Raw genomic sequence first — 22,956 nt, forward strand, 5'->3', positions numbered from 1 at the left:
ATGGCAGGACTGACATATGAAGAAAGACTGGATCGACCAGGCTTATATTCACTGGAATTTAGAAGAATGAGAGGGGATCTCATAGAAACATATAAAATTCTGATGGGATTGGACAGGTTAGATGCAGGAAGAATGTTCCCGATGTTGGGGAAGTCCAGAACCAGGGGTCACAGTCTAAGGATAAGGGGTAAGCCATTTAGGACCGAGATGAGGAGAAACTTCTTCACTCAGAGAATTGTGAACCTGTGGAATTCTCTACCACAGAAAGTTGTTGAGGCCAGTTTGTTAGATATATTCAGAAGGGAGTTAGATGTGGCCCTTACAGCTAAAGGGATCAATGGGTATGGAGAGAAGGCAGGAATGGGGTACTGAAGTTACATGATCAGCCATGATCGTATTGAATGGCGGTGCCGGCTGGAAGGGCCGAATGGCCTCCTCCTGCACCTATTTTCTATGTTTCTATGTTTCCCTCAACGACTATCTGTCCCACCTGTGACAGAGACTGCGGTTCTCGTATTGGACTGTACAGCCACCTAAGGACACATGTTAAGAGTGGAAGCACGCCTTCCTCGATTCCAAGGGGCTGCCTATGATGTACAGGGATCATGAAATCAGCCAGATGCATTGCAGCATTACATTAATCCGAGGCATTATTAGACAGACTCTGAAAACTACCCTTAGGTGGCGCACGTTTGATCTATTTCTCTCTGTGTCTGTGTTCTCAAGCGCTTGTCTCATCTCACCTTGCAGCCTGTGAAAGGGCGTGGTTACTGGTATGGGGGCAGGAGGCGAGGATCTCAGTGTTATATGGTAGTAGCTGTGCCTGACCAGGCTCAGTGTGCCCAGAGCAGTCCCACCGACAGTAACCAGACATGTGGCACCTGCTTGCGCTGGGCTGCATATTCTTCCCCGGCTTGTTCATGCTCAGCCGCAGATATCTGCGCAGAAACTACCCAGCATTGACAGACGGGGACATCGTCACCATCAGCACCAGGTAAAAACTTGCTTTTTGTTATTTGCATGCAACTTCACATGTTTGACTGCGCTGCAGAACGTTCCGAACTCCGCTTCCCCCGCAGCTCATTGCTGATCAAACAGAAAGTTTCCAACGCTCTGAATGAACTTATTGCTGATCTCTGAGCTGTAAAAGTAAACTTCATTTGCTGGACCCTCCAGGGATGACATTCACTCCTGGGGTGTCCTGTGGTTCTTGGGGCTCCCTCTCCTCCTCCCCCACAGTGATTCCATGAGTCTGCCCCCCCCCCTCCACCCCCCAGAAAGTCCCACGTTTGGACCACCATCTAGGTTGGGTTGGCCAGGAACACCACCTGCTGTTTGTGGGACCTTGCTGGGTGCAAATTGGCTGCTCTCGTTGTCTACAGAATAATAGACTGCACTTCAACAACAAAAAACCCTCTCTGGCTGTAGAGTGCGTGGGATGTGCTGAGAATGTGAAAGGTGCTATACAATTGCAGGCTCTTTCTTCAGAGTTATATTACCAACTGTGTCCCCTAAAGACCGCCCCCCCCCCCCAATGGCTCAGTGAACCTGGCCATGGAGTTGCTGATCCACACGGTTCAGGAAGATCCCACGTTTGATCCACCATTTAGGTTGGGGTGGTCAGAAACACCATTGTCCCTTCTGAAGTTTGTGGGTCCTTGCTGGTGGCTGCTCTCTTTTTCTACAGAGTAATAGACCAGACTTCAAAAAAGTTTGGCTGTAGAGGGTTTGGGATGTCCTGAGCATATAAACATTGCTCTATAATTGTAGGTTTTTCCTTCAGTTGTGTTCCCTAAAGGCTCCCCCCAGTTGTTCAATGACCATGTAGCTGACACACACAGTCCAAGAAGGTTTGATCCCCCATCGAGCTTGAGGTGGTGCAATTGGCCAGCTAATGCACCCAGTGCAAATGTGTTTTTTTTAAATCCCCATTTGAGATGGCAACAGGTGGTTTCACGCTCCAAGGGGTCTGGCTGGGAACTCGCTGGTTCACTGCTGGCTCTGGCCTCAGCTCCTATCTGATGCTGTTGCTTTATTCTGGGATCGGACTCTGCACTTATATGCTGTGGACAGGCATTTCTGATCAGCCGATAGATTTTGCCCCGATCAGCAATTCCTGCCCTCGGTCAGGATCCCCTCCCGGAACAAGACAACAATGGCAGGTAGAAGCTGACGCTGGGTCCAACAATGGGAAGGTGTCAAAGATTGGAGGGTGCCAATCGATGGAAGGCAAAGGGCTGGAAAGGAAAGGAAATTGGAGGAGGAGAATAGTTCCGTGAAAGGAGGAGAATGACTGCAGAGAAAGGGCTTGGGGAGGTGGTGTTCTGGTTGGTGCGTTGAATATGAATAGAGCCAAAGATCACTTGTTTTTCCTAAGCTAAGGGGCATTAGCCCTGGCTCAGTGGTAGTTGACTTTGTGTAAGATGGAAGCCCTGCTCCAGTCCCCCGCTCTTTCCCCATAGCCCTATAATTTTTTCCCCTTCAAGTATTTATCCAATTCCTTTTAAAGGAAGTAAGCGAGGAAATTGCAGTTACTTTAGCCATAATCTCCTAAAGCGCTTTCGACTCAAGACTTGTCCCTTTTGGAAAATTGCAAACTGCAACTCCATTTTTTAAGAAAGGCAAGAGAGAGAGAGAAACCAGGAAATTATAGACCCGTTAATCTAACATCTATTGTGGGAACATTATTGGAATCTATAGTGAAGGACAGAGTGACTGAGCACTTAAAGAAATCTGAGCTGATTAGAGAGAGCCAGCATGGATTTGTAACGGGTAGATCATACCTAACGAACCTAATTGAATTTTTTGAAGAAGTAACTAAAGTCGTAGACAGGGGGAATGTCTTTAGATGCAGTTTATATGGTCTTCCAGAAGGCATTCGTAGCTAAAATGAAAGCTCATGGAATTAAAGGCAAATTGTTGACCTGGTTAGGAGATTGGTTAGGTGGTAGAAGACAAAGAGCAAGGATAATGGGTATGTACTCGAATTGGAAGGGAGTGACTAGTGGTGCCCCACAAGGATCTGTGCTGGGGCCTCAACTATTCAATGTATTTATTAATGACTCAGATAACACAATAGCGTGCCATATATCTACGTTTGCCGATGACACAATGATTGGTGGTATAGTAATTAGTTTAGACAGAAACATTAAATGACAAAGAGACATTGATAGATGAAGTGAATGGGCAAGTGGATTTCCACAAAGGTAAGTGTGATGTCATCCATTTTGGACCAAAAATGGATAGATCCGAGTATTATTTAAATGTTGAAAAGCTAGGAACAGTGGGAGGCCCAAAGAGATTGAGGGGCCTATGTACACAGATCACGAAAATGTAGTCGTCAAGTGCAAAAAAATAATCAAAAAGGCTAATCGAATGTTAGCCTTTATAGCCAGAGGGCCAGAATATAAAGGGGAAGAAGTTTTGCTACAGCTATCCAGAGCCCTGGTTAGACCACATCTGGGGTACTGTGTACAATTCTGGGCACCGCACCTGAGAAAGGATATATTGGCCTTGGAAGGAGTGTAGTGCAGATTCACCAGAATGTTACCAGGGCTCCAAGGGTTTGATTATGAGAAGAGGTTACATAAACTAGGCTTGTATTCCCTGAAATATTAAAGGTTAAGGGGTGATTTGATTGAGGGTTTTAGGCTTTTGACAGGGTGGATCGAGAAAAACTTTTTCCATTGGTGGGGGAGTCTAAGACAAAGGGGTCTAAAGTCAGAGCCAGACCATTCAGGAGAGAAGTTAGGAAACATTTCCTCACGCAAAGGGTGGTTGAAGTGCGGAACTCTCTCTCCCCAAAAAGCAGTAGATGCCAGCTCAGTGAATACTTTTAAGTCTGAGAGCCAATACATTTTTGCTAGACAAGAGTATAAGCCGATATGGAGCCGCTGCAGATGGATGGCATTAAGATCCAGATGAGCCATCATCTCACTGAATGGCGGAACAGGCTCGAGGGGCTGAATGGCCTCCTCCTGTTCCAATTTGCATAGTGGATAAGGACTAAACTCACCATATTAGGGGAAGGTTTGTGCTCTCAGCCCATGGCCCACCAGAGGCTGACCATGTAGAGACGTCAATGAGTGTTGAAATCAGTGATTTCGTGATATTGGTAGAATCATACCCCACCATGAGTTGGTATCTGCGGGGGGGGGGGGGGGGGGGGGAGGTGGAGAATATTGGAAAACAAATTCTGAATTTTCACACTTAAAGGAGTTGTATGCTTTATTTTCAATTTGAGCATCTGCGTCCCAATTTCTTCTAAGGGCATTTTCATTATTTTTGTTTACTTTTGTTTTCCCGTCTCTCAGATCAGCTGAAGTGACAGAGGCCACAGTGAGCTAATCACGCCAGTCCCTGTCTCATGAGGTCAAGGCTGCGGGCAGAGTGAGAATGCTTAGTAACAAGTCTGTTAAGTCACCTACACTCGATTTCCTGGCCTTATAAGCTGAGTTTGAATATGTGCGGTGACTGGCTGATTCTACCACAAGCTATGTCACTTCAGGCATACTCCACAATGAATGTTTTAAAAAGAGGTTGATAATCGCTCTTGCAAGCTTGTTAATTTTGAAATAATTACTAAAATATCACGTTAAGCATATTCATTATTCTCTTGCGTGCTTGACAAAGAAAATGACAGTGAGTTGGAAAACAATGCAGGCAATTTATGTCCTCAACCAAGAGAATATGTTGCTTTCTGTGTGCTGTACTGCGCGATTTCTTTTTATAAACAGTATCACCACTCAAAGATAGAAACAAAAAAATGCTGGAAACATTCAGCGGGTCCGGCAGCATTTGTGGAGAGGGAAACAAAGTTAACGTTTCAGGTCGACGACCTTTCATCAGAACTGGAAAAAGTTAGATACATAACAGGTTTTAAGCAGGGAAAGGGGGAGGGGAGGAAAGAACAAAAGTAAAGGTCTGTGTTAGAGTAGATGGCAGGAGAGATTAAATGACAAAAGGAAATGGTAATGCGATAAGTAAAGATACTGCTGACCCAACTTCCTTTGATGCAGATTGCCCCACGCGCTAAATTCTCGCACCAACTGTGCCACATTTGGGAGGCATTGAGTGGTATCACGAGAAAGGTGGGAACTTCAGAGTTACAGCCACACATTTCCTAATGGCCAATGGCAGAGCACCACTATCAGGTCGGGGAGCTGGTTGCCTGAGTTGTGGGGCATCATAATGTTCCCTCCCTTTAGAAAAATGAGAGGGGATCTCATAAAAAACGTATAAAATTCTGATGGGACTGGACAGGTTAGATGCAGCAAGAATGTTCCCGATGTTGGGGAAGTCCAGAACCAGGGGTCACAGTCTAAGGATAAGGGGTAAGGCATATAGGACCGAGATGAGGAGAAACTTCTTCACTCAGAGAATTGTGAACCTGTGGAATTCTCCACCGCAGAAAGTTGTTGAGTCCAGTTCGTTGGACATATTCAAAAGGGAGTTAGGCTAACGGGATGAGGAGGTATGGAGAGAAGGTAGGGGTGGGGTACTGAGGTTGCATGATCAGCTATGATCATATTGAATGGTAGTGCAGGCTCGAAGGACCGAATGGCCTACTCCTGCACCTATTTTCTATGTAATCCTCTTTGCCTCTCTTTCCTCTTTTAAGATGTTCCTTAAAACCTACCTCTTTGACAAAGCTTTTGGTCGCCTGCCATAATTTCTTCTTTTCTGGCTCAGTGTCAAATTGTTATCTTATAACACTGCTGTGAAGCGCCTTGGGACGTTTCACGACGTTAAAGGCGCTATATAAATACAAGTTGTTGTACTTGTTCAAACAGTAGAAATGGTGGGGTAGAAATTGCGCTTTGGACACACTCTAGGCGCAAATTGCGCTAGTTTTCCAAAGTGAAGCAACAGCTCAAATTTCTGCCCCAAATCATTTGCATAATCACAAACGGAAAACCTTCCACGGTCCAGTGCAATCGGGCAGCGTAATAGAACGGAATTATTTATTTTTTCCCCCTTGCATTAAAAAATAACCATTGATATACTTAAGAGTGGTAACTAGGTACAGTTTTATCAATACAGCTGAAAATAGGTTTATCACAAAAAATAAGCATTTTCAATCATTGTCTCGCCCACCACCTGTGAGTAATCGAGTTTAAATCACTGAAAATGACTTTTTAAAAAAACTATACAGAACCATTTACTAGTTTCAGTGATGCACACTATAGTCAGTTTCTTAGTAAATTAAATATTTTTTTTAATATTTAAAAACTTTAAAAATGTTCCTAGTCGTGTCTGTGCGTCTAAAAACAGAGCTTAATTTGAAGAGCCTTCTCGAGCAACAACAACTGGTATTTATATAGCGCCTTTAACATAGTGAAACGTCCCAAGGCGCTTCAGAGAAAGTGTTATCAGACAAAAAAATTTGACACGAACGCAAACGGGCAGAAACTCGTCATGCTCGTGGAAATACTCAGCAGGGCAGGCCAGTTTTGTGGGCGGGGCTGTGCCCACTTTTCAAACCTGCGTTAAAGATCGTGGAAACGTGACATAACTTGCGCTTAAAGTTCTGCGATCTTCCGCTAGTTTGGCCGATTCCGGGCGAACGTACTCTTGCCAAGAGAAAATCAGTGCATTACACCCACCTGAAAAACGTTACCATTATTCAGCAGCTAAGGAATGCATGAAGTGGCAACCACAGAGTTTCGCTTGAGCATCAGAGAAACAGGACCATTATGCAAAGCTGTTGGAGTGACTATTAAAAAGAATGGAGTAGAACCCCCTGTAAAAGTCCCTATGCGTTTATTTTTAAAATGCTGATGCCAGTGGTTTCCATATCGTGAAAAAGGAACAAGCCAGAACTCGGGCTGTTCCGTGTTCTGAAACGTTCTGCAACTAGACTTGAGGCGAAGCAGTAAAGGGTCAGATTTGTAAACCTTTCTTGCAGCCAGTTCATCAATGTCTAGTTTTTTTTTGGGGGGGGGGGGGGGAAATTGCTGACAACACATCACCTGAATTAACTTGCCCCAAGCGAAAGGAGAGAAGACATAGGTTTAAAGTAATTGGTAGCAGGATTAGAGGGGAGTTAAGGAGAAATCATTTCACCCAGAGGGTGGTGGGTGGGGGGGGTCTGTAACTCACTACCGGAAAGGAAGGCAAAGACAGAAACCCTCATCACATTTAAAAAGTACTTGGCTGTGCACTTGAAGTGCCGTAACCCACAGAGCTACGGACCAAGAGCTGGAAAGTGGCATTCGGCTGGATGGCTCTTTGTCATCAGGACCTGCTGAACCCTGTAGTACCCAAAGCGGTTTTAAATATTCCTTTATAATTCCACTCATCGACTTTGCTGAGCCCTACAATAATGCGCCTTGGACACTTTTATTTCATTCCCGCCCTACGGCAGTTTTTTAAAGCAATTGTTCAATGTGACCTCGAGCTCAGGAAAGGGGGCTAACACTGTTGTAATGTAGGAAACAGTGATTTGTGAATTGATACCACCATTGAGTTATGAAGTTTCCCTCTCACAGATTACAGGATAGCACTCTATGACTCTGCAATGAGGAGCTGGATTGATCATTTTTCTTCTATATTCAGTTACACAAGATGACCTGAAGAGTGGCCCTTGTGGTTGGGATTGTGACCACAGAATGGCAGTGTACTATATAGGTTGAACCTCCCTTATCAGAACCACCCCTCGTCCAGAACCATTCCTGGCCACCGGGTGGTACATGCGCAGAACCCCGACATGAAGAAATTGAAGTCCTTCCTCGCTGTCGACTCCCGCAATCGGGGACCGAGTATGATGAGGCAGTGACTGCTGCCAAATGTGCGCGTCTCCCCAGACTATAAACAGAATTTAAAAGGATCTGCATCGATCTCCTGCGAGTTAAATGACGCTCTCCGTTTCTTTTTTTTTCAAACCCAGTATCGTCTCCTCCGTGCAAGCTGTGATGGCAGTGTTCTCCGGCTACATTATCACTTCCTCCTGCAACCACGTGATGAAAGACAGGTAAAACGGCCCTGTTGCATTTTGTACAGCGGTTATGCGCGTTCAGGTATTAGACATGCTCGCTGCAGCGACAGCAAGATGGATTATTACATAGAATGCACAGCACAGAAACAGGCCATTCGACCCAACCAGTCCATGCGGTGTTTATGTTTCACTCGAGCCTCCTTCCGTCTTTCCTCGTCGAACGCTATCAGCATAACCCTCCATTCCCTTCTCCCTCATATGCTTTTCTAGCTTCCCCTTAAATGCATCTATACTATTCGCTTCAACTGCTCCCTGTGGTAGCGAGTTCCACATTCTCACCACTCTCTGGGTGAAGAAGTTTCTTCTTAATTCCCTATTTGATTTCTTGGTGACTGTCTTATATTGATGGCCTCTTGCTTTCCCCCCATCAGTGTAAACACTCTCTCTCTGTCTACTCTATCAAAACCTTTCACCATTTTAAAGCCCTATATTAGATGGACTCTGTAAGTCAGCAGAAATGGGACAGAGTTCTCGAAGTCATGTTCATGGAATCTATCTCTCCTCTTCTGGGAGTTTACACCCCTCCTTTTCTGAGGGTACTGATTATACCTCAGGAACATTCCACAGATTGCAGCAGCTCTCGAGGCGACCATTATTCTTCACGGGTGAACCTAGACAGTGACTGCAGACAGAGTATTTGACTGTAGAGGACATCACAACTGAGCCTGTGCTGGTACACACACACACACATTGCTGATCAGGAAGCAGAAACTCTAACTGTTTATTCTTTGCACTTTCCTAGACCAGGGGTCCTTAAGGCCAGTTGTACTACCCTACCTGTATCCCAACCGAGGTGACTAAACTCAGCACAGCTCAGGAATTGAACCTGTAATCTTTCTTGGAAATCTAACTCAGTCGCACAGTCATAATCGAGGCATTCACTCATTGGACCATCAGAGGAGCAGCATTGTGTGGACATGCAAATATGTATTCATATTTTCCCCCACAACAAAGCAGTGTGTTATAAATACTGACTGACTGGCATGGAAACACCCTCATGACACACCTTCACCACCCTTGTTGTGTTAGTGCAATTAACCAATTGCTAAATAAACTCATTAAAATGGATTAAACTAAACGCTATACTTGTTTTAACAAGAGGCAATTGCTAAGCTTGACACCCACAGAACAGAACAGGACATAGCCAGAGCATTGTGAACAAAATGTGATGTGAAGGCCTTAGAGAAGGCGCAAAAAAGATTTACGAGAATGGTTCCAGGGATGAGGGACTTCGGTTACGGGGATAGACTGGAGAAGCTGGGGTTGTTCTTCTTGGAGCAGAGAAGATTGAGAGAAGATTCGATAGAGGTGCTCAAAATCATGAGGAGTCTGGACAGAGGAGACGGAGAGAAACTGTTCCCATTGGCGGAAGGGTCAAGAACCAGAGGACACAGATTTAAGGTGATTGGCAAAAGAACCAAAGAAAAAAAACTTGTTTTACACAGTGAGTGGTTAGGATCTGGAATGCATGGCCTGAAAGGGTGGTGGAGGCAGACTCCATCGTGGCTTTCAAAAGGGAGTTGGATAAATACCTGAAACAAAAAAATTTGCAGGGCTACGGGGAAAGGGCGGGGGAGTGGAACGAGCCGAGGTGCTCTTGCAGGAAGCCGGCATGGGCTCGACGGGCCGAATGGCCGTCTTCCGTGCAGTAACTATGATTCTAAAATATTCTAAATAGGCATTTGCACTAGTGATTTCACAGGTGTATACCAAACAGAGAGAGCTTACACTTTTACCTCATTTAAATCATAGAATCATAGAATAATAAGCACAGGAGGACAACATTTGGCCCATCTTGTACAATAATTCAAATTACTTAATAATAACTTTTATTTATATAGCGCCTTTAATGTAGTAAAATGTCCCAAGGCGCTTCACAGCAGTGTTATAAGACAAAACAGATAAATTTGACACCGAGCCACAAAAGAAGAAATTACAGCAGATGACCAAAAGCTTGGTCAGAGGTAGGTTTTAAGGAGCATCTTAAAGGAGGAAAGAGAGGCAGAGAGGCAGAGAGGTTTAGGGAGGGAGTTCCAGAGCTTGGGGCCAAGCTGAAGGCACGGCCACCCACGGTTGGGCAGTTAAAATGAGGGATGTTCAAGAGGGCAGAATTTGAGGAGCGCAGACATCTTGTGGGGTTGTGAGGCTGAAATAGATTACAGAGACAGGGAAGGGCAAGGCCACGGAGTAATTTGTAAACAAGGATGAGAATTTTGAAATCGCGGCGTTGTTTAACTGGGAGCCAATGTAGGTCAGAAAGCACAGGGGTGATGTACTTCAATCAAAGTTCTTTTTAATACTACATATAAATTGCATATTTGCTCTTTGTTCCTAGGCATTGGATTTCTAAGGACTATGTGTTGTTTGGCACACCTTACATGGCTTATGATATTTATGCCATGTACTTATGTTACTGGCACAAGCACAGGGCAAAACAAGAAAATGGGCAGCACAGTACGTCTTTCAACATTGTGACAGGTTTCCTGAAGGGAAACATCTTGATCGTGCTACATCATCTCCTGTTGTTACTCATCTTCCTCCCTATTACTATGGTAAGATTTCATCTGTTCATCCCATTATGTATAGAAAAGTCTGGTTTGCCATAACTTCACGTGTCACACCGCAGATGGTCAAAATATCAAGAGGCAAGGCGGTCAGTCAGTCATTCATGTTTTTACACTCTTGACCTGGAGCCAGAAATTTACAAGCAGTTTCTGAGCTACAAGTTACCCTCACCAAAGCAGCAATGATACTCAGACTTAGTTTCAGCGCTTAGCCTTGGAGGATAAATCCAGATGAAACACAGCTCTGCCTTGGTAACAGAATAATACATTGGGTGTTCCAAAGGTATAACGGTCCCTGCCATTGTACAACAGTGCAAAATCTCACTTACTGAGAGCAATGCCACAGGAGGTGTACTAGCATGCAAAAAATGTTTGTGATTTCACAGTCAAACTGGACCCATTTCGTAGGGTAAGCTTTTTCCCGTTATAAAGCGCGATATATGCGTGCTTTATTAAACATTTTTTTTTAAGTGTATTTATAATATTTCAGCTTCTATCTTATCTCTATGTAAAAGTCCCATGTTAGTTTCATTCTCTTTTTAAAAGTCTGGAAAGAAGCTGCTTTTCATTTCCTGGTTTGCTGTCTGTGAGAATTGTTCAATGTGATTGGCTGCTTAGACAGCTTGTTCATGTCACTGCAGTGTCGCACGAGGGAATTCCCATTATACAGTCAAATGCACGTCGAGAAAGGTAAACTTCTCGCCACAGGGATGACAAGATCTCTATGGGCAACTTACTTTGAGGTCAGAGGCGAGCGCCTTTTGCCTTGTCGCTGACCACAAATTTCAGACCAATGTCCATGGAACTAAAGGCTGTAACGTTTGCCAGCTGCCCCTCCACAAGTAACCTGGACTCCAATCCATCCTTTACGGTGCGCAGAGGTCATATGGCAGCTTGCCCTGAGCATGGGTGGGCTTGTCTGAATGAGATGGGAGCTTGTCTGCTGATTTTCAACATGAAACATGGGCAAGCAGGCACTGCCCTTTAATATATTGTCGACTTATCAAACAGATAAGAACATAAGATAAGAACATAAGAAATAGGAGCGGGAGTAGGCCATACGGCCCCTCAAGCCTGCTTCGCCATTTAATACGATCACGGCTGATCCGATCATGGACTCAGCTCCACTTCCCTGCCTGCTCCCCTTAATCCCTTATTCCCTTATCGTGTAAGAAACTGTCTATTTCTGTCTTAAATTTATTCAATGTCCCAGCTTCCACAGCTCTCTGATGGATGGCAAGTATGTGTGTCGTCCAAAATGCTTACAGCAATCCAACAGAACACAAGCATGAAGGGTGGGGTGGGGGTAATAAAACTTCTGGAATCTAAAGCCTTCCACCTCGCCCTTCAATTCCCAATCGTCAGCTACATTTTTTAATCCATGTACATACTTAACCTATTTAGTTACTGGTAGATTGTGCAGTATACAGGGTAAATTAAAAATAAAATGTATTTGATCTGGTGCAGTCCCTCAATCACCACCCAAACTGCCAACATTTTGCACCTTCAGAACTTGGGCCACTTCTACAGCCTGGTATATCTGGAATTATAAACATGTCAAGGTCTCCTCCTTGCAGGTTGCTTCACAGACTCAATGGAGTTTACATGGCGCATTCCATTCATTTAACCATGATGCAATCCTTTATTAACCCTTTCAGACCTGCAGTGCGTCAGAACCCCAAAAGGAACACGACTTGTCATTTTTAATTTGTTTCAATTATGTCGTGAAGTAAAGAGACACTCCATGCTATTTAATACATAGAACACCTGCAGCATTTAGCTTCCAGCAATTTTTATTTTGGGGTTCAGATGTGTGCAGGACAACCATATGTCAACGTGTATGGTGTTGACTTACTGACAACATCCAGTGCTTGATGTGTAAAGAATGAAAGACTTGCATTTATATAGTACCTTTCACAACCATCAGACATCTCAAAGCGCTTTACAGCCAATGAAGTATTTTGGGAGTGTAGTCACTGTTGTAATGTGGGAAAGGTGGCAACTAACTTGCGCACAGCAAGCTTCCACAAACAGCAATGTGATAATGACCAGATAATCTGTTTTTGTTATGTTGATTGAGGGATAAATATTGGCCCCAGGAATAACTCCCCTACTCTTCTTTGAAATAGCACTATGGGATCTTTTACATCCACCTGAGAGGGCAGACAGGGCCTCAGTTTAACATCTCATCTGAAAGACAGCACCTCCAACAGTGCAGCACTCCCTCTGCACTGCACTGGAGTGTCAGCCTAGATTTATGTGCTCAAGTTCCTGCAGTGGGACTTGAACCCACAACCTTCTGGCTCAGAGGCAAGTGTGCTACCCACTGAGCCACAGCTGACACTGTAGGGATCACTGGTAACCTTTAGTTACCTATTTGACAGTGTTTGCTGAGTTAACCAGGAAATCTTATGATCCTTTCACATTACTGAACCACTTCCATTTTTCATTGCAAGCCTCCGCTCCTGAAAGCGCCAACTCTTACTGGGTATGGTTCCACAACCGCAGCCCTCCAGGATGCTACACAAGTGGCCATTCTCAACAGTGAGCCTAGACAATGCGCATCGGTCGGCTATTCAACTGTGAAGGGTGTCACAGCTAAACCCAGTCCCATTGTCAATTATATCAATATAACTGCACTGTCCGGCAAGGGCGGGGGTGGGCATCACTGGATCGTAACCAGACCCGAGTATCCCAACTGATTTTATTTCCTCCTCTGGCCCAGAGGTGCTGAGGCCAGTTGCATTGTCTTAACTGCTTCCCCCCCCCACCTCGAGATCAACTCCCTCAGCACGGAACCGAACCCAAGACATCAGTGCTTCACATTTTAAATGCGTGCTTTCTCCCCGCCCAACAGAATTCTGGCATTTATGAAAGTGAACTGATTCTGTGCATGTCTTTATCACTTTCGCCAGAGTCCGATATACCCATTAGCATCGCATAAACGCACAAAAGCTCTATATTTTTTTTAAGATAGAGGTCCCACTACAGGAATATGCAACTTGTGGCCACAGTGCCAAGTGTAGCCCCCAAATCCAGGTAATCCAGCCCTTAAATGCCCAAGCGACTCAGTTCCACTTGTCCATAAGAAATAAGAGCAGGAGTAGTCCATATGGCCCCTCGAGCCTGCTCCGCCATTTAGTAAGATCATGGCTGATCCAATCATGGACTCAGGTCCACTTCCCTGCCCACTCCCCATAACCCCTTATTCCCTTATCGGTTAGGAAACTATCTATCTCTGCCTTAAATTTATTCAATGTCCCAGCTTCCACAGCTCTCTAAGGCAGCGAATTCCACAGAATTACAACCCTCTGAGAGAAGAAATTTCTCCTCATCTCAGTTTTAAATGGGCGGACCCTTATTCTAATATTATGCCCTCTAATTCTAGTCTCCCCCATCAGTGGAAACATCCTCTCCTCATCCACCTTGTCAAGTCCCCTCACAATCTTATACGTTTCAATAAGATCACCTCTCGTTCTTCTGAATTCCAATGAGTAGAGGCCCAACCTACTCAACCTTTTCTCATAAGTCAATCCCCTCATCCCCGGAATCAACCGAGTGAACCTTCTCTGAACTGCCTCCAAAGCAAGTATATCCTTTCGTAAATATGGAAACCAAAACTGCACGCAGTACTCCAGGTGTGGCCTCACCAATACCCTGTATAACTGTAGCAAGACTTCTCTGCTTTTATACTCCATCCATGTGTTTATATGTATCGTTCTTATTTGCTGCTTTATTGTTTGAATTTTGTGGACCTAAAGGGTTAGAAGGGTTATTTAAAAAAATTATATTTTACTATAGTCTAAATAATACCTCAGATTGCTAAAACATGAAACAGTAAAGAGAAAAGGGAAGACATTTGCCAAGTAAATTTGATCAGTGGTATAGCATGCAAGCACATAGTTTATCAAGATATTATTTGGTCTAACTGTTTGTGGTACTATCTTTCAAGTCTTCCAATATAGGGGCACTGCCCCCTTCCTATCTTATTTACCGTGCTCTGTTTGAAGTAAACCCATGGATGTGTTGGCCTTCCAGAGGGCTGGACTAATGATCCAGGTACCTTTCCGTCATTGTTTATAGGTTTATATGTAACCTTTAGGGCTGCTGACCAAGGGCCGTGTGGCTCTTTGTCGGCCGGTGCAGACACGATGGGACGGAATGGCCTCCTTCTGCGCTGTAAATTTCTATGTTTCTATGTACATTCAAATCCCATCGTGGCAGCTGGGGAATTTAAATTCAGTTAATTGAATAAATCTGGAATTTTAAAAAAAAGCTAGTGTGGTGAGTATGAAAACTACCAGATTATCGTAAAAAACGATCTGGTTCACTAATGTCCTTTAGGGAAAGAAATCTGCCGTCCTTACCTGGCCTGGCCTATATGTGACTGCAGACCCACATCATCATCATCATCATAGGCAGTCCCTTGGAATCGAGGAAGACTTGCTTCCACTCCTGAAGTAAGTTCTTTGATGGCTGAACAGTCCAATACGAGAACCACAGACCCTGTCACAGGTGGGACAGACATTCGCCGAGGGAAGGTTTGGGTGGGACTGGTTTGCCACACGCTCCTTCCGCTGCCTGCGCTTGACCTCTTCACGCTCTCGGCGTTGAGATTTGAAGAGCTCAATGTCCTCCTGGATGCACTTTCTCCACCTAGGGCGGTCTTCGGCCAGGAACTCCCAGGTATCAGTGTTGATGTCGCACTTTACCAGGGAGGCTTTGAGGGTGTCCTTGTAATGTTTCTGCTGCCCACCTTTGGCTCATCTGCCGTGAAGGAGCTCCGCATAAAGCTTTTGCTTAGGGAGTTTTGTGTGGTTAACTACCCTCAGTTGTACCAAATCGCTACAAAGTAGTACACTCACTGTGGGAGTACCTGCACCTCTCGGAGTGCAGCAGTTCAAGAAGGCAGATCACCACCACCTTCTCAAGGGCAATTAGGGATGGGCAATAAATACTGACCTTGCCAGCGACGCCCAAATCCCACGAACACATTTTTTTTTAAATTCCATTGTCCAGGATCCATGGAGGTAATAATGGAGAGTTCCTTGAGGATATAACCGAATGAGGTGGACAGTAAGTAGATCTAGACGTTCAGAAGGCACTCGGTATGATGCGTCTCAGGAGACTTTTAGTCAAACAGGATTGATGTTGAAGTTGTAATGTACACTACTGATTGACTAGACAAATGGCTGTCCTCGAATTGGAATCATCCCCAAGAGTAAAAAAAAACCCATGGAAATCAGAGATGAAGACAGAATTTGCTGGAAATGGACAGACAGCATCTGAAACAGAAAGAAGGGCTAATGGTTGGGGTGGGATCCTCCATTCGAACTGAGTTGAGTCCTGATGCAGAGTCCTACATCAAACTCTTTCAGAATCTTTCCTGTCTTCAGTTCATCAGATTAGATAATCATCTCAGAAAGGAATTGTGAATAGAGTATCTACGATTGAGAAATAAGTTTTGTGCAAAAACAGGATGTTCAAAGAGATTTAGGAAGTAGATAAATTGGTGACAAGTGTTACTAACGCTGAGAAATGGAAGGTAATCCACATCAGCCGTGCTAAAAATATAATATACAATAAAAGAATGGGCACACTGTTAAATAAAGTGCGGCAGGGAGGAGGTTTGGACCAGATGTTGATAGTGAATTGAGCACAAGCCGAAGCCAATAATGCTAATGCTCTAAAAACATTGGCAAGATCACAATCAGAGCACTGACTCACTTTTGTGCATTGTACTTACTTGCCTCACTGTTGAGTGCTCATCAGAGGACATCAACGCATTAGAAAGGGAAAGGATAAAGGGATGGCACGAGGACAAGGTGCTTTGAAGAGCAAAGAAAAGTTAAATCGATTTGCAATGAAAATGAAATGATGGGGAGGGGGGAGGAAGATATGATTTCGAAATAAGTTGTTGAAGAGGAAAATGGGGGGCATCGTCAGATGCTAACGAAACAGTGAGCTCAGCATAAGGAGTTACTATTTTAACTTGTGCCATAAACTGTCACCTAGTTTAGCCCTTGTTGACACAGACAATCGTCAATAAAACAGACACCTGGTTCATCAGCGAGTCCGACCATGCCTTTCATCTCCCCTACTAAACTTCCTGTTGATGCCAAACTCTCCCCCCTTGTAAAACGCTACAAGAGGTTTGTCTACGTGAAGAATGCTTTATAAGAAATAGGAGCAGGAGTAGACCCTACTGTCCAATGAGCCTGCAGTAAGATCACGGCTGGTCATTGACCTCAACTCCACTTTCCCGCCCGATCTCCATTTCCGTTGATTCCCCTAGACGCCAAGAATCTCCAAATATAAAAGTACGGTTTTTTTTGGGTAGAGCTTGGCACTGAGGGAGAAGATGGTGCAAAAATGGCCCCACGAGAGAGTCACGTAACTGGAACTAGATGGCAGAGCAAGCTAGATGGTCTTTTCTCATTCCTACAGGATCAAGTTCAGTGCTTGAGGGCAGAAGTCAAGCTCTGTATGATATTCCCACATCACCACGGCGGAATAGCCAGTCAACAAACACTCTCTAGGTTCGCACATGAGAAATGCCCACTTGGGTGAGATAGCAAAAGCTGACTGGTACCTGTGCAGCTAGAGCTTGGCATTGAGGCAGCACGGGCAGAAAATTAGATAGGGGAAATAACTCCGTGCTATAGTTAAAATAACCCACGAAGACTGGAGTCTATACTGCAAAGTCTAAAATGTATTAAAGAGCAGTGTAACAACCAAGCACTCAAATAAAAGCTGCATTATGCTGCATGAGGATTCCCATTGTGAAACACAACATACATTGTTCTGCAGTTTGTTAATGTTGGGACATTATTTGAATATGTGGAGTGAGGAGTTGTATTTATAGCATGCTGTGTTATACTCGGAAAGGTTTATTAGTTTGTCTGAACAGAAGTGCTGGCAATAGGATTCATAGTACACGTTATCATAGTCGCACAATAGTCTGTTCTTCCTTCAGTTCCCTTCCCACTCGCCAGGCAATCTATCAAATAGCTCCCATTGACATCACGGGATTTGTACTTCATTATTCAGCCTTGCAAAATTCTTTGCTCCCATTAACTTCTGGGCATTTTGCCAGGACCCATTTCCTCAGGCCCCCCTCCTGCTCCTCACCAAAATGGCCATTTCTCACCTGGTGATCCAAATCCTATCGGCAGGCTGGCTGGAGCTCACAGCTGAGTCCAAACCTCTTTGGACTTTTATTGAGCGGTAATCAGGAGTGGGAACCCTGGCTGATTTTTTTCCCCTGCACCCACTCACCACCATCCCCCACCTAATCCCAGCTCAAGGACAGCTGAGGCCAACTTCAGTGCCCCTACAACCACCCTAGCTGTGATAAGTTAATTTCACACAGACCGAGGATGGAACCCAGACTGTCTGATAAGTACTACACAGTCAGTGTCGTTTAGCAACTCTGCCAGCAGGAGATAGAGAGGGAAACATTTATATAGCATCGTAATTCAATCTCTCAGAACCCTCCCAAAGCACCTCCCATATGATGAATTACTTTGGAGCGATTGTTATATTGCTAAATGCAGCTGTGTCGTATGCAGCAAGATCCCATAAGCAGCAAGGCTGGTTAGTCTATCCTTTTTTTTTTTGGCAGTGCTGCTTGAGGGAGGAATTTGGCCAGGGCAACACCCTGATCTTCAAACAGTGTTATGAGATTTTTAAACAGCCACCTAAGCCACAGGATGGGGCTTATTTAACACCTCACCTTACCTCAAGCATGGCATCTCCAACAACACAGCTACCCCTCATTGTTGTTAGCCTAGATTACGTGACCACAGCTAGAGCTGGAGCTTGAAACCATAATCTTCTGACTCAGAGTTGAGACTATTACCAACTGAGCCAAGTTGACATCTGACCGGGCCTATACTCTCTGGAGTTTAGACGAAGGAGAGATGATCTCATTGAAACATGCAAGATTCTGAGGGGGATTGACAGGGTAGATGCTGAGAGGTTGTTTCCCCTGGCTGAAGAGTCTAGAATGAGGGGGCACAGTCTCAGGATAAGGGGTCGGCCATTTAAGACCGAGATGAAGAAGAATTTCTTCACTCAAAGGGTTGTGAATCTTTGGAATTTTCTATCCCAGAGAGCTGTGGATGCTGAGTCTCTGAGTATATTCAAGGCTGAGAGAGGGACATTTGTGGACTCTAGGGGAATCAAGGGATATGGAGATCGCAGGAAAGTGGAATTGAGGTTCACTATCAGCCATGATCGTATTGAATGGCAGAGCAGGCTCGAGGGACTGCATGGTTTACTCCTGCTCCTATTTCTTATGTTCTAACAACAGATCTTTGAATCCAAAATGAGCTTTATTATCTTACTCTCGAGCCTTCCTCCAACCAAAATTCTTATAAATTATTAACAAGTGTTTATTCGATCGTATCAGTAGACACAGTAGCTTGGAAACGAGCTTTGTTGTATGCTTCTTTTGGCAGTCTCTGGAAGCTGAATACCAGAACAAGCCAGTTGATCATTTTCCGTGTATAAATTGGAAGTGAATCCCTCGGATTTGTTCAGACACCGAGCACTAACCTAAAGATGTGTAACTCCTCGCCAACTCTCTCAACGTTTGTTTCTGGTGCAGTGAAAGCTGTCACTACCAGAACCAGACTTGGCGGGTGATGTGGTGCACATTAAAAAATATTTGAGAGAGAACACAGAGCAGTGATGGGGAAATGGGCTGTGTGTTCACCTTGTTGCTTAACATAACTGTGACCGAATGGGATGACACTGGTGTATGGGGAAATCAAGCGGCAATCATTCAGTTATCCTAAAGTAAACGATAGCAAGGCAGCATTGACAGAGAGCCAAGAGCAATTTGCCCCTCCCCCACATAAGAACATAAGAATTAGGAGCAAAAGTAGGCTATTCGGCCCCTTGAGCCTGCTCCTCCATTCAATAAGATCATGGCTGATCTACCTCAACTCCACTTCCCCTCTCCGCCCCCCCGATCCACATATCTCTTGATTCCCTTAATATTCAAAAATCTATTGATCGCTGTCTTGAATATACTCAACGACTAAGTGTCCACAGACCTCTGGGGTAGAGAATTCCAAAGATTCACAACTCTCTGAGTGAAGAAATTTCTCCTCATCTCAGTCCTAAATGGCCAACCCCTTATTCTGACACTGTGACCCCTGGTTCTAGACTCCCCAGCCAGAGGAAACATCCTCTCTGCATCTACCCAGTCAAGCCCTGTCAGAATTGTGTATGTTTCAATGCGATCACCTCTCATTCTTCTAAACTCTAGAGAATATAGGCCTAATCTTCCTCAGCTCTCCTACACAACCTGAGAGCACATTCTTCCTTTAACAATGACCTTTCCACTCCCCAAATCAGCCAATGTCATGGCCTGTGAGGCTGCCCATTACTGCTGCATTGTGGGTCGGTTTGTCCTGTGGACCAAAGCCACGAGGAACTGGGTTGAAAAAGTACCTCGTTTTGCTGAAAGAAAATAAAATGCAAATACTGATGAGCTGAAATAAAAACTGGATAGATACTGTAGATCAGTCTGCATCAGAGAGCAACAGGCAGGTTCAGGGTTTGGGTGGGACCTTTCAGGGTTCTGACTGACTGGTTTATTTTGCTTAAGGCCGTTAAGCTTCAAGAGTTAGAGGCTTTTGCTCCCACCACTTTGGCCCCAATTCAAACCCAAGCCCAAAGTTTAAAAAGCCTATTGGCCCACTGCACCACCCAATCCGGTTAAAGATTGCAATCTCTCTTTGTTTGACAAATTGCAATACAAATCCACTGATACCATGTTTAACGCCAGAACTTTCATTTTTGTTTTAAACTCTGCAGTTTTATAGAAAAGGCCTCGGAGATTTCTTCCTGGGATGCCTGTACTTGACCGAGCTGAGCACACCCTTCGTCTGTTTTGCCAAAATACTTAGCCAGGTTTGTATCAGCCACAGATAAGAAGGGAGGCGGGGGGCAGGGGGGGGGGGGGGAATTGCAATGAGTTATTTCAAGACGTAAAAATTTGACAAGAACCTGTTTTGTTTTTTTTGTTTTATAAACAGCTGGGGAAGCAGAACACGCTGCTGTACAAGGTCAACGGTCTCATCGTCATGGTGACATTCTTCCTCTGCCGCATCCTCGTGTTCCCTTACATGTACTGGGCCTACGGCAGGCAGTACGGCATCGCGGCCCACCGGGTCCCGTTCCACATCCCCCGCCACTGCACCGTTGCCATCGCCATACTGATGGCTCCTCAGGTCTACTGGCTCACTCTGATCATCAGGAAGGCCGTGAGGTGCGTGAAGAGCGTGAAGAGCGAATGATGCGACGACGGGGCAAGCCGCCACCGCTGGCGTTCCTGCACACATGTGCACACGAGGCTGCGGCAGCCCCGCGGAACTCTGACCAACGTTTTTTTTAAGATTCAGAAATATTTCCGTTTTTATATGAAGGACAATTTTACCCAGGGCAGCGGCCTCAATGGTCAGCGGTGTGAAATGGGAAGATCGTGCCCACACACACTGCTGGAAAATCACCCGCCCCTGAATTTCCCATACAGGGTCCCTGCTGGCAGTAGGGACTCGTACAATACCCCCCCTCCCATTTGTGTTTTGATAATGACAAAGGATTCTATTTCATACATATTTTATAAAGTATTTTGTGGTTTATTTGATAATTTATTAAGGTTACAAACTCAACGGTTTCCAACGTCTTAAACCAGTTTGAACTTCACCACAAGGCAGCGCCTGATAGAATGTAAAACCTGGCTCTATGCAGTTTGGACCTTTTTAATAAAAAAAATTTAAACAGTTTCCTTTTAATAGGATTTTTTTTTTTTTTAAACACACACGTTTCCAAGCAGCCTTCTCAAACTCTCCAATACTGGAAAGATCCTGCTCAAAGCTAACACTATTCTTGCCTTTCACAAATACAGCAATCGAGCCACTCAAAACCGAATCGATTCCAGTAAACTCTTCATTTACAGTGGTTTTATCACGAGTCTGTTTACTACAGTCAAACCACAAAAGTACTTATATTTGCCCTGACCATATACCCCATTTCATTTCACCTCATTATCACTAAATTGATTCCTGGGTTGAGAGGGTTGTCCGATGAGGAGAGATTGAGTAGATTGGGCCTATACTTGCTGGAGTTTAGAAGAATGAGAGGTGATCTCATTGAAACATATAAGATTCTGAGGGGGATTGACAGGGTAGATGCAGGGAGGATGTTTCCCCTGGCTGGAGAGTCCAGAACTAGGGGGGCACAGTCTCAGAATAAGTGGTCGGCCATTTAGGACAGAGATAAGGAGAAATTTCTTCACTCAGAGGGTTGTGAATCTTTGGAATTCTCTACCCCCGAGGGCTGTGGATGCTCAGCTGATGAGTATATTCAAGGGTGAGATCACTAGATTTTTGGACTCTAAGGGAATCAAGTGATTTGGGAACGGGCGGGAAAGTAGAGTTGAGGTTGAAGATCAGCCATGATCTCAGTGAATGGCGGAGCAAGCTCAACGGGTCGTATGGCCTACTCCTGTAACTATTTCTTATGTTCTTATAACATTAGATGGCAGTTGGTACGATTGGTGACATGATTTTAATAATAATTAGTTCTAATAATTTTTGACCAATTTCATCTCATCCTTCCAGATTACTAAACCCTACCATGATCCCATTAAGTATGTTTCTAAGTGAGACCAGTGTTCTGACTCGCTCCCCCCACCCGCCCTCCTGCCAAACCTGTTCCAGCTGATGACGTGCGTAAAGAAATACATCCCGATATTTGTCTTAAACGTTTCCATCACAACCCTGAACCTGTGCCCTCTTGTCCTTGTGCCTCTGTATGCCTGAAAGTCTCATTCTGAGTTTGTTTCTGTGTCCTTATGTACCTGCATGAAATTCTCTCCAAGACTGACTATTGTTCCACTCAACCCGTATCCCAAAATAGTCCACCTCTGTCCCCGGTTGAAGCCCACCCTGCGGTAAAACACGGCACTTGCATGAGGAAACAGAACCCCACCCCCCCCCCCAAACCCCATTGAGTTTGGACCAATGACACAAGCTCCATCTACTTGCGGAAACAAATCCCTCCAACAGCATGTTGAGATGGAGCATTTCAGATAGCAACGGGACAACAGAGATGACGGCTCAAATGGAGATCAGAAAGATGAGACACCTTCCCTTTCTTCTGTGCCTCTAAAACACAACTTTACTCAGTTGCTATTACTCAAGATATAACTTATTAATCAGCCTTCCCATCATCGAATTGCAAATGACTGAACAAGCCACGCACTGAAAACCTCATCAGTACAGACTTAGTCAACCAAGAATGGATTGGAAAAGCCCAGAAAGGTGCACACTGTTATGTCGTGTAATAATTATATACCTCAGAACATGAAATCTTTACTTG

General features: G+C 44.6%; 1 protein-coding gene across 2 annotated transcripts; it reads left to right on the forward strand.

Moving 5' to 3' along the window:
* The first annotated feature begins 749 nt into the window (after positions 1-749).
* LOC139226970 (TLC domain-containing protein 3A-like) lies at positions 750-21,325 on the forward strand. Of its 2 annotated transcripts, XM_070858063.1 has the most exons (5): positions 750-994; positions 7,889-7,972; positions 10,332-10,548; positions 20,389-20,484; positions 20,610-21,325. In XM_070858063.1, the coding sequence occupies exons 1-5, from the start codon at positions 873-875 to the stop codon at positions 20,868-20,870; spliced, it is 780 nt and encodes a 259-aa protein (XP_070714164.1). In that variant the 5' UTR covers positions 750-872; the 3' UTR covers positions 20,871-21,325. The 2 variants fall into 2 exon arrangements, with proteins under 2 accessions (XP_070714164.1, XP_070714165.1); XM_070858064.1 differs by lacking the exon at positions 7,889-7,972.
* The last annotated feature ends 1,631 nt before the right edge of the window (positions 21,326-22,956 follow it).

The sequence above is a fragment of the Pristiophorus japonicus genome, chromosome 16 (assembly GCF_044704955.1).
Source record: "Pristiophorus japonicus isolate sPriJap1 chromosome 16, sPriJap1.hap1, whole genome shotgun sequence".
NCBI lineage: Eukaryota > Metazoa > Chordata > Chondrichthyes > Pristiophoridae > Pristiophorus > Pristiophorus japonicus.